This window comes from Plecotus auritus (genome assembly GCF_963455305.1).
Source record: "Plecotus auritus genome assembly, chromosome: 4".
In the NCBI taxonomy this organism is placed as follows: domain Eukaryota; kingdom Metazoa; phylum Chordata; class Mammalia; order Chiroptera; family Vespertilionidae; genus Plecotus; species Plecotus auritus.
In genome coordinates, this window is record NC_137775.1 from 20487140 (window position 1) to 20500368 (window position 13229).

General features: G+C 34.5%; 1 protein-coding gene across 2 annotated transcripts in view; it reads left to right on the top strand.

Moving 5' to 3' along the window:
* Nucleotides 1–13229, top strand: part of LAMA2 (laminin subunit alpha 2) — a 519987-nt gene that overhangs the window by 352120 nt on the left and 154638 nt on the right. For both annotated transcript variants that reach the window (XM_080664727.1, XM_080664728.1), the window contains 2 exons: nt 7040–7164; nt 12391–12477. In XM_080664727.1, the coding sequence (XP_080520853.1) occupies nt 7040–7164; nt 12391–12477 (212 nt within the window). The remainder of the gene's footprint in view (nt 1–7039; nt 7165–12390; nt 12478–13229) is intronic.

Sequence of the window (13229 nt, forward strand, 5' to 3'; positions counted from 1 at the left end):
TGTGTGTGTGTGTGAAATACAACATGCAGCAAAAATGGCATTTATTACCTTACATTTTTTAAATAATTAAGAAATGACAATTGGGAAAACCACTACTCATATCAAGAAACAGAATATTAACAGCATCTTAGAATAACACCCAAGGAAACAACTGTTTATGTAAAAATCACAAGGGTTTTTCTGATTATAAACAAAAATAAGCCTTTTATAATAAATTTGAAAATTATAAAGAAGTATTAAGAAAAAAATTAAAGTCGTCCAGAATTCAACATAAGATAAACATTTTATATTTAGGTTATTTCCTACCAATGTTATTCATGTGTTTGTAGATATGATTTATATAATACATAGATGCAGTTTTATGTTCTGCTTTTAAAATATATATATATATATATTATGAGCATATTATGTTGCTTAAAGATACTCTAAAACCTTTACAATCTTTGATAGGTTATTCTATAATTTCACTATTTCCCTTAGAATTCCAGCTGCTCTTATTAGTTAGTTGGTTGGTTAGTTAGTTAGTTTAGTCTGTTCCTACTAACAGCCTACTCCGTCACCACTGTACTGCCTTGGAACAATCAGGACTATTAAGAAATTCAGCATCTAGAGTCCCCTGACTCTCAACCCCTACACAGCTCTGGATATCTCCTTTGCTGAACCCATTTCCCACCTCTCCTCATCTTCTGAACCCTTTTCATCAAGCCTGGTGGGACTCTTGCTCACACATCAGCCAAATCCCCAGCATAACCTGCCTTTTCCCTTAATGTTGTCTTCTCTTTCCTTGCCTGCAACACACTTTTCCCCTGCAGTGCTTTCAAGTGGGAGCCATTGCATTCTTTCACACTCCCTCATTCCCCTAAGGCTGGCGGTGGGGCAGGTGTCCCTGCTCCTCATTGCCACTTTCATTTCATCATCCTTTTCTCCTCCATAACAGCACCCATTGTAATGTCAAATTCATCAAAAAGTGTGATACATCAGACATTAAATTCAGCAAAAATATCAGTGGCTACCATGTGTCCAACCCTATGTATGTTCCAGCACCAATGAAGGCTTCTGTAGATAGATTTTTTTCAGGTATTCAGTTTATGAGGCAGATAGGATTATTCTCTCTTTCTTTTTTAAATATATTTTATTGATTTCAGAGAGGAAGGGGGAGGGAGAGAGAGATATAAACATCAGTTATGAGAGTGAATCATCCATTGACTGCCTCCTGCACACCCCATACTAGGGATTGAACCCACAACCCAGGCATGTGCCCTGACCGGGAATTGAACCATGACCTCCAGGTTCATGGGTCTACACTCAAACACTGAGCTATGCCAATCATACAAGATTATTCTTTCTTTCACAGTTGATGAACTGATACTGAGAGAAACTAAATAATCTGCTCAACTCATAAGCCAGTAAGGGTCAGATCTGTGATTCAAACTGGTGCATTTAAATAGTCATGACTGAATGTTTCATGATATCCTCAAAAAGGCTGATAGCAGGAGCCAGATGGTAGTCAGTTAACAGGTTTGATGGGTGTAGAAGTTGTTGATTTGATAGGGTAATTTCTAGAGATGTCCCCAGTGATGAAACATAGGCTTTGTGTTTGACCCTGTCATATTCAAAATCTGTATTGGTAATTTGGATGAGCTCTGTCAAACATTCAGATTACATAAAGCTGAAAGTGTGATCTAGAATGATAATGTGGTCAAGAATCAAAAAGAGGATGATGGTGGAACTACAAGATGAGTTTTGAACTGTGGCAGGTTCGTGTGTCTATTCATTCTTGAGGAATTTGTTAATCAGTATTTCCAACTCATAGTCATTATGGTAGGTGGGAGGAATATAAGGATGAGGAAGGGATGCTTGGACCTTGCCCTCTAGGCCTTATATCTCCTAAAAGAAACTTGAGAAATCATGTAAAGTTTCAAAATTTATTGAATTTAAAGAAAAAACAAACAACAACACAGGAAATGACACATAATAGCAATTGCTGTGAAATAGAAGTTTTTACTTGACTTATAGATTCATTTCTATAAATCCAAATCAAGGAGGAAGTGCATTCATTGTATTTGCAAATCACAGGTAGAGACTAATAATCTCTATTTTAAGAGAAATCCTGAGTAACCAGGATTGTTAAATGGTTAGCTTAAAAAGAAAATGTTTAGCTTGAAAAAAGATTTAGAGAATAATAGTATCATTTAGCTATTTAACACGTTAAGCGCTAAGCCTGTTTTGTCTTTCTTTCCATTTCAGTCACCAGTGACTGACATGGTGCTTAACGTGTTAAGGAGATTTCCTGGAAAATGGAAATTAGATTTAATCTGCATGGCTTTAAACATCAGAACTTGGATCACTGACTGAAAATTAGACTGAAACTAACTTTTATTCATCGTAAGGGAAATTTCATAGATTATAGTTATATGAGATGAACAGGGCTGCCTTATAAGAATTCATGTATTTAATAATATATCAAGGAAAGTGTGGAGGTAACTCTAAAAGGAAAGCAGGTTAGGTTAGGTAACTTCTAACATTAGGTCTAACATACTATATTATTAATATTAAACTCATTTGATTTAGTAGAAGGAATATATATTTCCAATTTTCCCATGTGCAAAAAATACAAATATTATATTCTAATCTATTATTGAAAAAATACTAGCACATATCACTCTTGAGAATATAATTGAACTATTCACTAGGTACCTAAAACAGAAATTTTTTCTAAAGATTAATTTCTATACAAGAGAAATATTATCAGAAATATTATGTCGGCTATTTCAAAACAGCCAGGAAAATCATATAAAAGATCTATGTCAAAAAGTTTCAAAAAGAGCATCATGCTTTATGTGCTGTGTTTGTGGACCCAACCAGAACATTTGATTCAGTTAACCAAGTTTAGTATGTCAGCAACCCTTTAAAAGATCGACTGTCCAGAGAAGGTCAAAATATTTGTTAGCTATGTAAAGAAATTATAGAGTAGTAATGAGATGAGAAAACCATATTTTTGAATCTATATTTCTAGTAATGGTTAACATTACCTTTGAGTGTTTTTGCTATTAGTGTTGCATTAGTTTACAGAAAGTATTTATGCAGTGAATTTTTTTTACAAAAGCAAAATTTTGATAATTATTGTTCAAGATCCCATGTACTTTTTGGCACATGTCCATTTCTATAACTGTAAAATATGTGCTTAAAACATTCACTTATTCATCCTTTGACACTTGGATGAATGATTTGAGACTGGAATTCATAGATAATTATTTTGTCTTAAAATCATTATTTTTCACTATGCTACTGTTAAATATGGAATGACTGTTTTATTGCTAAAATATAATGGTTCCTTTGGATGGCTGAATAAAAGAGGATTATGGTACTTAAATCAATATGAAAATACAAATCATCTTGCCCTGCTAGCCACCTTTTCTGTTCAAGTCATTAGACTTGAAACTTGGCTTTTTTCATCTTAAGAAGCCTGACCAGTTTCATCTATACTTCCAAAAAGTACATTCATTCAGTCAGTCATTCAAAGTAGTCATTGGATGCCCACCATGTTTCAATCACTGTGTTGAGCTTGAGGGAACATTTAGCTCAGACTTGGGGCATCAGAGAATATTGATCAGAGAAAGTAACATTTATAATAAGAGCTGAAATAAATAGTTGCTAGCCAGGTAAAAAGGAGAAAAATTATTTTAGAATAAGGGCTATGCATATGAAAAGTTCCAGAGGTGAGAGAGAGCATTACATAATTTGAGAATCTTGGACAGTCACATATGGCTTTAGCATAGTGTGCAAAGGTTACAGTTGCTAGATGTAAACCTAGAGGGGTAAGTAGGGACTGGATTATAAAGATCTTTCTTGCCATGCTAGAGAGTCTATCATTCTTCCTAAGGTCAATGGGGAACTAGTGTAGGCTTTCAAGCAAGAAAGTGGCAGGGTTTGATATGTTCTTTAGAATGATCACTCTGATTTCAGTGTGAGGAAATTACTAGGTGAGAAAATTTGAAGGCAGGATCTTTAGCTAAGAGGCTGATGTAAAAAGATAAAAGATGATGGTTGCCAGATATAAATAATAGCAGCAAGGAAATAAAAAAAAATAATAGAATCATGGAATATGGTGATAAAGTAGATACCTGGAATGAGGAAGACCTCTAGATTTCTGGCCTGGGTAATTAAGAGGGTCAGAGTGACCTCAAATAAAATTGGAAATTCAGAAATATTTGGAGGTTTTAAAGAAATAAGCATAGTATTTGTCATTTCAAATTCAAGGTGCTCTTATGTTATGCAATACGAGCTATCCAAGAAGCAAATGGAAATGTGAGTCTGGAAATCATTAGAGATATCTGTGCTGAATATATAAAATTTACAGTTTTGGGTACATAGATGATAGCTGAAGTTGTAGTAATGGATGAAATCACCAGGGTAGAATGTAAAGGAAAGAAAGAGATGAGAGCCAAAGTTTGAATCAAGGACACCAATCTTAGTAAACAGAACGAGAAGCAAGAGTTCATGAAGGAGGATAAAAAAAGAGAAGCCATAGAAGTAGGAGAAAAATCATTAAATTTACTATTAAGAAACCATAGGAAGAGATATTTTGATGAAAGGTGGCCAGAAATACCAGCTGCCACAGAAAGTTCATATATTATGAAAACTGATCATTGTCATTAAATTTTAATTTAGCAACAAAGATTTTATGCATGAGCCTGGAATTGTGTTATTGCTGAAATCAGAAGCCTGTTTAAAGGATGAATTGGAGATGAGGAAGTAGAGACCTGGAATGTAAACAATGCTTTTTAAATGCTTATCAAAGATAGCCTGAAAGTTATCAAGGGACTTGAGACCTCAGTGTTGTTGTTTTTTAAGACAGGAAAAACTTGACCAACCTCAAATGTCAATGGAAAGAAGCCCACAGCCCTAACCGGTTTGGCTCAGTGGATAGAGTGTTGGCCTGTGGACTCATGGGTCCCAGGTTCGATTCCGGTCAAGGGCATGTACCTTGGTTGTGGGCACATCCCCAGCAGGGGGTGTGCAGGAGGCAGCTGATTGATGTTTTTCTCTCATCGATGTTTCTAACTCTCTCTCCCTCTCCCTTCCTCTCTGTAAAAAATCAATAAAATATATTATAAAAAGAAAAGAAAGAAGCCAGCAAAGGAGGAGACAATGCAGATACTGGAGAAAATGGGAGGCAGGAGGGCAAGGAAATCAAAGTTCAGGAAGAGAATAGCTTTAGACAAACGACAAAATACCATTCCCTATACATATAAATATTAAAGCGATGGAAAATAATGCAGGCAAGGTGGTGAGTCATTTGGCTGTGAGGAAGTATCTGAATGAGGACTTTTTCTTCTCTGAAAATAGGAGCTGTCCTCTGCTGAGGGTGAAGTGGAGAATTAGAATATTTGAGATTTATATCTCACTATATAAAAAAACTTGATTTTACATTAAGGTATAAAGTGCATCTATAAGTGATACAATATATTTTCAAATGCATCACTAAGAATGTAAAAGAAAACTCCAAAGGTCTAAGATTCATTGAGGTAATGTCATGGTTTTTCCCCCGGGGAATAAAGTAAACTCTCAGAGTCAATAGAAGTTCCAAAAACTAATTTTAATGCCATTGTAATTTCTGTAGAAAAAGTTACTTGACTTACTGTTTGTCATGAATGACCACACATACCATACCGAGTATTGTCTGTCCATTAGAAAACACATGAAAAATATATATGTGCTTCTTGATTGACTGAATGAAGCAAAGAGCTCAGCATATGGGATGTGGTTTATGTTTAATACGAGCCCAGAGGTGTCTCTGTGGCTCCAGCTGAGTTGATCAAATCAGCTCATTATACATCTATTTTTTAAATGACTTTTTTGCTCTCATTTTTTTATATTGTTTATGTCATCCTTCTGACCACTCCAAATCCTGACTTATAAAATCAAGCTAAAATCCAACTCAAAGTTCCTTCTGTTTTCTCCTGTTTCTCAACTTCCGAAGTCAAATGTCACATTTCCACTAAACAACAGTCAATATTGCATTCTTTATGTGCAATCTAAAGAATAAATTAAAGGAACAAACAAAATAGAAACAAAGACAGAGTGAGGGTTGCCAGAGAGAAGGGGTTTGGGGGACTGGGTGAAAAAGTTGAAGGGATTAAAAAGTACCAATATAGTCATAGGGATGTAAAGTACAACATAGGGAATACAGTCAATAATAGTGTAATAACTGTGTATCATGCTAGGTGGGTAGGATGTTATTTTACCTTTTTCCCTCACTTGATTCCTCTCACTACTTGTCTCAGTGCCTGGCATGTAGCTCTTCCTCAGTCCTTATTGCATATATAAATCCTATGTGTTAAAAACAGTTCTACTTCATGAGAGTTTTCATTTCAAAACCATCTACACAGTATTCTGAAACTATTCTAATTCCTTATGTAAATGTCTTAAAGAATATTACCCAGTGCCTCTTATGATGCAAGCATGAAAAGAAAATATTGACCTGAGATTCCTAGGTTCAGATTGGGTCCTCTCTTTCTTTAAAGAACCATTAACATATGGCAAGAATTACACGAGCAACAATCTTTAGGTGGTAACTAAACTGACCATTTTTTTTCTATTGTTGTCTCTTAAAAAATGTATGCCTGATGGGCATGCACCAAGTCCCAGGATTGTTATCACTTTTTCAGTGCTTTGTCAAGAAGAAATATCAATGGCCAAATGATATAATACATTTTAGAAATGTCTGAAGTTTATTCCTGACATTAGAGTAAGAGAAAAAATTAGACTGAGATTTACATAGGAAAAGGAGAACAGAAACTCTTGTCAGCAGAGTTATAACAGTCCAGTATTAGTTTATCAAAGGAAAGAGTTTTAAAAATATATATGTATGTCAAGAATTGAGTTTTCTGTCAATGGTATGTGTGTGTGTTTGTGTGTGTATGTGTGTGTGTGTGTGTTCACAAGAACACGTACACTCATAGGCACAGAGCTGTGTGATAAATTCCATTAGAACTCTCATTACCTTAAAAACAAATCCCTCCCTTTCCCTTTACAGAATTGTCAACATCACACTGCTGGTGACTTCTGTGAGCAATGTGCTCTCGGGTACTATGGAATTGTCAAGGGATTGCCAAATGACTGTCAGCAATGTGCTTGCCCTCTGATTTCTTCCAGCAACAAGTAAGATGGAGAACTATTGCCATGTTTCCCAGTCAGTAACCCCATCTGTGTAGCACATGGGCTTTCAGATTTGGCTATATTTCTTCTGTAGACAAAAATCTCAATTTAAGATAAAAATTCATTTAACATTATAAAAATAAGACAAAAGTGAGCACATAATACCTTTTGGTTCATTTTTCCTTTAAAACCTTGTCCCAAGTAAATAATATTTATTAATTAAAATATAAATGTTAACATATGTCTTTGAAATAAATGATATATGTACAATTGTACATAATTTTATATATTTTTATAAAGGTCTAATGTTTGTATATGACTCTGCCATAAAGCTATGAAGGATTGTTTGAGATATATATATATATATGTGTGTGTGTATATATATATATATATATATATATATATATATATATATATCACATTTTTTGGCTGTTTCTCTTCATTTTGGGTGTTTAATTCATGACTGGTAAAGAATTATCAAGAAAATAATTTAAGCCCTAGCCAGTTTTGCTCAGTGGATAGAGCATTGGCTTGCAGACTCAAGGGTCCCAGGTTCGATTCCAGTCAAGGGCATGTACCTTGGTTGTGGGCACATACCCAGTAGGGACTGTGCAAGAGGCAGCTGATCGATGTTTCTCTCTCATCGATGTTTCTAACTTTCTATCCCTCTCCCTTCATCTGTAAAAAATCAATTAAAATATATTTTAAAAAAAGAAAATGATTTAAAAATGGTTCAATTAAAGCAAGGTGACTTAGTGCTATGCTCCAAAATAAGTCAGTATCTCCCAGAAAAACAGCCCCCTTTCTGTTAAAATGGTCCAGGTTTGATACCATGGAAACACAGGCATGAGGGGAAGCAAAATCTGGAATACTTTATTTCAGTGCTGTCTGAACATTCTGCATTGGTTTATATTTTGTTTTTAAAAAAACCTAAGTATTTTCATTTTCATCTTTGCTAAGGATATCTATACTTTCTGCTAAGTGATTGACAGACTTCAGTCTCTATATGGTAGGGCAGTGTTTCTTAAAGAATTTGCTGTTGAAAGAAGTAGGACAGTTTGTTTAGATACAGAATCGTTATCTTGAATTTATAAGAATGCAACAACTCAGATGAAGATATCATTCTACCAGTGATGACTTAGTGGGTTTTTTTGTTCATTTGTTTGTGTCTGTGTGTGTATTTTCATATTTAGCTTTATATACATTCTAAAAAGTTCATTTAAGTTTTCTCCCTTTACTCTGCAATCTCCTATTGATTGTTTAACAGAATCATGGGTATTTATAGGGAGTCCAATGTAAATGTTTAGGGAATTTGAATATTGATGAGGATAATATATGTGATTTATTATTTCATCTAAGCACTAAGTGGTGGATTATTTTTTTAGGGTTTTTTTATTGTTTTATTTGGGAAAGTGCTTCTTACAAAAGGGCAGCTGTAAAATACAGAGACCTTTGTAAAAATGACTTGTTTTTTCTTAAAGTGAAAGAATGGGTGGGATCCAAGGAATCAAAAGCAGTCGATGGAGCAACTCAGGAGCATCTCCAAGTTATTTTCAGGAAACAGCAACAAAATTCAAGCTAAATTTCTCAATCAAGGAATTCTAACAATTTAGCTTGTCTTGTGAATTACCAACCCAACCCCCTCACCCCGCCTTGAGTGGGAAAGCATAACTTATTACTACTGCAAACCAATGACTCCACTACAAGTAACATCTTAGAACACAGTTTTGAATCACATCTGTCTACCTGCAAAGTACAGGGATGGAATGAGGCACATACCCATAAAAACACAATTTTATTTTCATTTTTTCCTAATCTCCCTTAGGTGATCAAATTTCAAAATAAGAGAATATTTATTTTAGCATTTATTAAAATGTAAACCAATTGGCCCAGCCACTATGGGTAGTGGTTGCATGTCAACCTATGAACCAAGCGGTCATGGTTTGATTCTAGTCAAGGCACATGCCCTGGTTGTGGGCTCGATCCCCAGTAGAGGATGTGCAGAAGGCAGCTGATCAATGGTTCTCTCTCATCACTGATGTCTGTATCTCTCTCCCTGTCTCCCTTCTCCTTTGAAATCACTAAAAATATATTTTTTGAAAATGTGAACCATTTGGATTAGAAAATTTCAATAATTAATTGATAATTTACTGTTGGATGAGCTATAACAGAAGCTGTAGAACATATAAAAGAGAAGGGTGGAAAGGGTCACAAAATGTGTCTTAAGAGAAGTCAACTTAAATGTAAAGAGAATTCAAAGTCACAAAATATCACACTTGATTTTGGAGGTTTCAAAACACATTAAAAGAAATAGTAGTATTCATAATAGATCCTAAAACAGTGGATTAAAGAACTTTTATTGGTGGAGATAGTAGGAAATCATATGAGCAAAGGCTTAGAGAATAGAAAATACAAGACATGTTTAAGAACTAGTAAGTAAAAATTTGGAGCATGGTTTTCAAATAGAATTTCATAATTGTAGATGAAAGTGAATTGGAAAATGGAGGCCATATTGGAGAATCCTTGAATACCAGTATAAGAAATCGTTGCTTAATTTTCTATGTAATGAAGAAACACTACAAGTTTTTATTATAAATAAAAGTTTGTTATGATGAGAGCCACACTCCAGGAAAAGTATTACGATAGAGTTGAATATAATGAATTGAAACAGGCAAAGAAGAGAAGTGATGAGAGCAATTAAAAAGCTATTGCATTAGCTTAGGCAAAAGATAATTAAAACCTAAAGGTAGATAATAGTAACAAGAATGGAGACAGGCGGGTGAATGTGAGAAAATTGTTGAATGCAGTTCTACAGAATTGATAACTAATTAAATATGATGGGTGAGAGCCAGGTAGGTTAGAGTGGACGCCAGAGGTTTATAGCCAGGTTGACCCCCTATGGTGGTGCTATTAACTGAAATAGGGAAACCGACAGAGAGCTGCTATAGAAGAAAGACAATTTGTGTTTCAAATAGGTTAAAATTGATATGAAGGGTCTGTCTAAATGGAAATATGCAAACAGCTGCAGGAAATGGAAATCTGAAAATGTGAAGGGCACATGAAGGAAGGCATATGTTAATAAATGAATCAAAGTCAGATAAGATTTCCCGAGGTATTATTACCCAAGTGGAGCACATGAAAAGGAGGAAACATAAGACTATCTACATTAGGGAAGCCAGAAGGGAAGGAAGAGCCAAGATGGACTGTCAGGCAGACAAGGGAAGTAAGGCCACACTGCCATGGGCACCACAGAAAGAAGAGCAGCAGTAAAGGAGCATCCGATTCTGGTTGCAAGCGAGACCCAGTACATATGCTGGTGATTAACTGAGGCTTACTGTTGAATTTTGACAATCAATGATGAAAGCAGACATTAGGTTAAAAGGGTGTGAGTTTACAGCTTTAAGAAAATTAAGAAGGAAAAGAAAGTGTACCACCTTGATTGCTTAGCAGAATTTTTAAAAAGTGTGTTTTCTTTTTCCTATATATGACTTTTATAATTTTTAATATGTTTTTATTGATTTTTAGAGAGATAAGAAGGGAGAGGGATAGAGAGATAGGAGCATCAGTGATGAGAGAGAATCAGCCTCCTGCATTCCCCCTGCTGGGGATCAAGCCCACAACCAGGGCATGTGCCCTGACCGGGAATCAAATCTTGACCTCTTGGTTTCTAGGTCAATGCTCAACCACTGAGCCACACCAGCTGGGCTGATTTGTATAATTTATGAATATATTTTTTATGCAATGGGCCTTGTAAGAATCAAAATACCAAATCAAAGGGCTAGTTCAGTGGCTTCCAAAGTTTATTGGTCACAGCCACAGTAAGAAATACATTTTTTATATTATAGCCTATTACCCAGAAATTTGCATAGTAGATATCTGTCTGTCTATCTATCTCATACCTATCTCTCTTTTTGTGAAGGCAAATAAATAAACTTTTTGGATAATGAGTTTGTGAATAGTAAATCGATTTATTTATATATTTTGCAAGGTTAGAGTTCATTACTCATTCATACACTATTGATTTAATGTATTACAAGAGAAGTAAAATAAGACCCTAAAAGCAATAGAAGTTGTGACCCTCATCTATACACCTTATTGCTTTTTTCAGCATCCACTGGGTTAGCAGACCAACAAAAAGAAAAATGAGGTGTTTGCAGCATTATCATTTTGCAGCAAATATATTTGTTTTTTTTTGTTTTGTTTTGTTTTGTTTCAAAGATTCCAGTACCCCATGCAGTGGTATCCAGTGGAAATGAGGCACTCTTTACCTTTAAAAGAAGTTGATAACACCCCTCAAACTACATGTTAATACAGCTTAGTTTTCAAGTCTTGTCAAGTCTTTTTTTTTGTAGGATAAGATGCCAACAGTCCTGGAGCAAGCCTGACTGGCTGTGGTCCACCAGTGTTGTAATGAAAACAGAGCAAGTTAAATAAGACCTATCTATTACTAAAACTTATAAAACTGTCAGGAAAATCTTACCCACTTCATGCAATTTAGTGTGAGAAAAGCTTTCCTTCTTTTCTCACACTAAATTGTATTACTTGGTATTTCAAGTAAAATGTAGTTTGAAATTTATATGTAAATTAGAAAATGCATTCTTTTATTTTAAGTAAAACATTTATTCATACTTCACATGTTGAAGTGCCAGTGGCAATTTGAGCTAAGTTTTCAGAAAAAGTTTAATATAGCTTTTATGCCTCCCCCCTTTTTTACCTGAAAGTTATTCAGTAATACTTATTCTACTGTCAGACAAATATGTATACACTTTAGTCATGTTTTTCTTTTGATTCATGAAAAGTAGACACTTTTGCTAAATGTTTCATATTTTTATGGTTGTCAAATAATTATTAAAATTTTAACATAGTCAGTGTGATGCGTTGTTAATTCATTAAAAACCAAACATACTTATTTGTTGATTATTACTGGTACTGTTTAGTTGTGATATTTTACCCTTGTATAGGAACTTATAAATAGGCATTTATAATCACCAAAAATATGTTCCAAGCATCTAGATCAGGGGTGGGGAACTTTTTTCTGACACAGCCATTTGGATAGTTATAACATCATTTGCGGGCTGTTCAAAATTATCAACTTAAAAATTAGCCTGCTATATTTGGTCACAAACATTTAATTAGCTTCCCCATCTCTGATCTAGATCATGGATGAAATTACTTAAATTTGTGAAATAAATAGGTGAAAGTGTTTTTTACAATGTTTCTTTGACTCAGTTTCAGCCCTTCTTGTGTCATGGAAGGCCTGGATGATTACCGCTGCACAGCGTGTCCGCGTGGATATGAAGGCCAGTACTGTGAACGGTATGAACAGTCATGCTGTGTAGAGAGTAATGATGCTTAGAGATAGTATAATAAATGATCATAATAGAGTATTCATTATTTTCATAGCTTTATTATTTTCATATTCACTGGTGGTTTATATGCTTTCAAAATTATTTTCCTATCTTTAGAGTTTCTCCTAAGAAACAAATTATTTTACAATTTTATAGACTAATCTGCTTTAGTCTATAAATATACATACATACTAATATATACATGCATATATACCATCGTGTGTGTGTGTGGGGGGGTGAGTGTGTGTGTAGAGAAAGAGAGGGGAGGGAGCTTTATAAGAGCAAATAAATCAATTTCCAAAAGCTTATAAGTAGTTAATAATAACAAAAAGCTGGCCACACATAATTCTCATTTTAGTTCCATGGAAAATATTGGCTAGCCCTAATTACACACACATCACTGTTCTGAGCACTATGGCGCTACATCAGCAGGTATATACATAATTCAGAATATAAATGATGGTACCAAGCATTCTTAATTAGAACAACTCAAACAATAAAGTGTTTGTTATTCAGTTCTCTTTTTCAACAGGCAAACAGTATTTAATAAAATGTTTCCTCTCACCATGTTTTTACAAAATCTGATAATAGATGTATGCCATTATTAAATTGGATTCTAACTATAATACAAATGGTAAATTAAGAAGCACCATTTCACACTGACTGTCTAGTAAGTTTGTCATTAATATCTTCTGGAACCATAGTTTCTATAAAATCAGA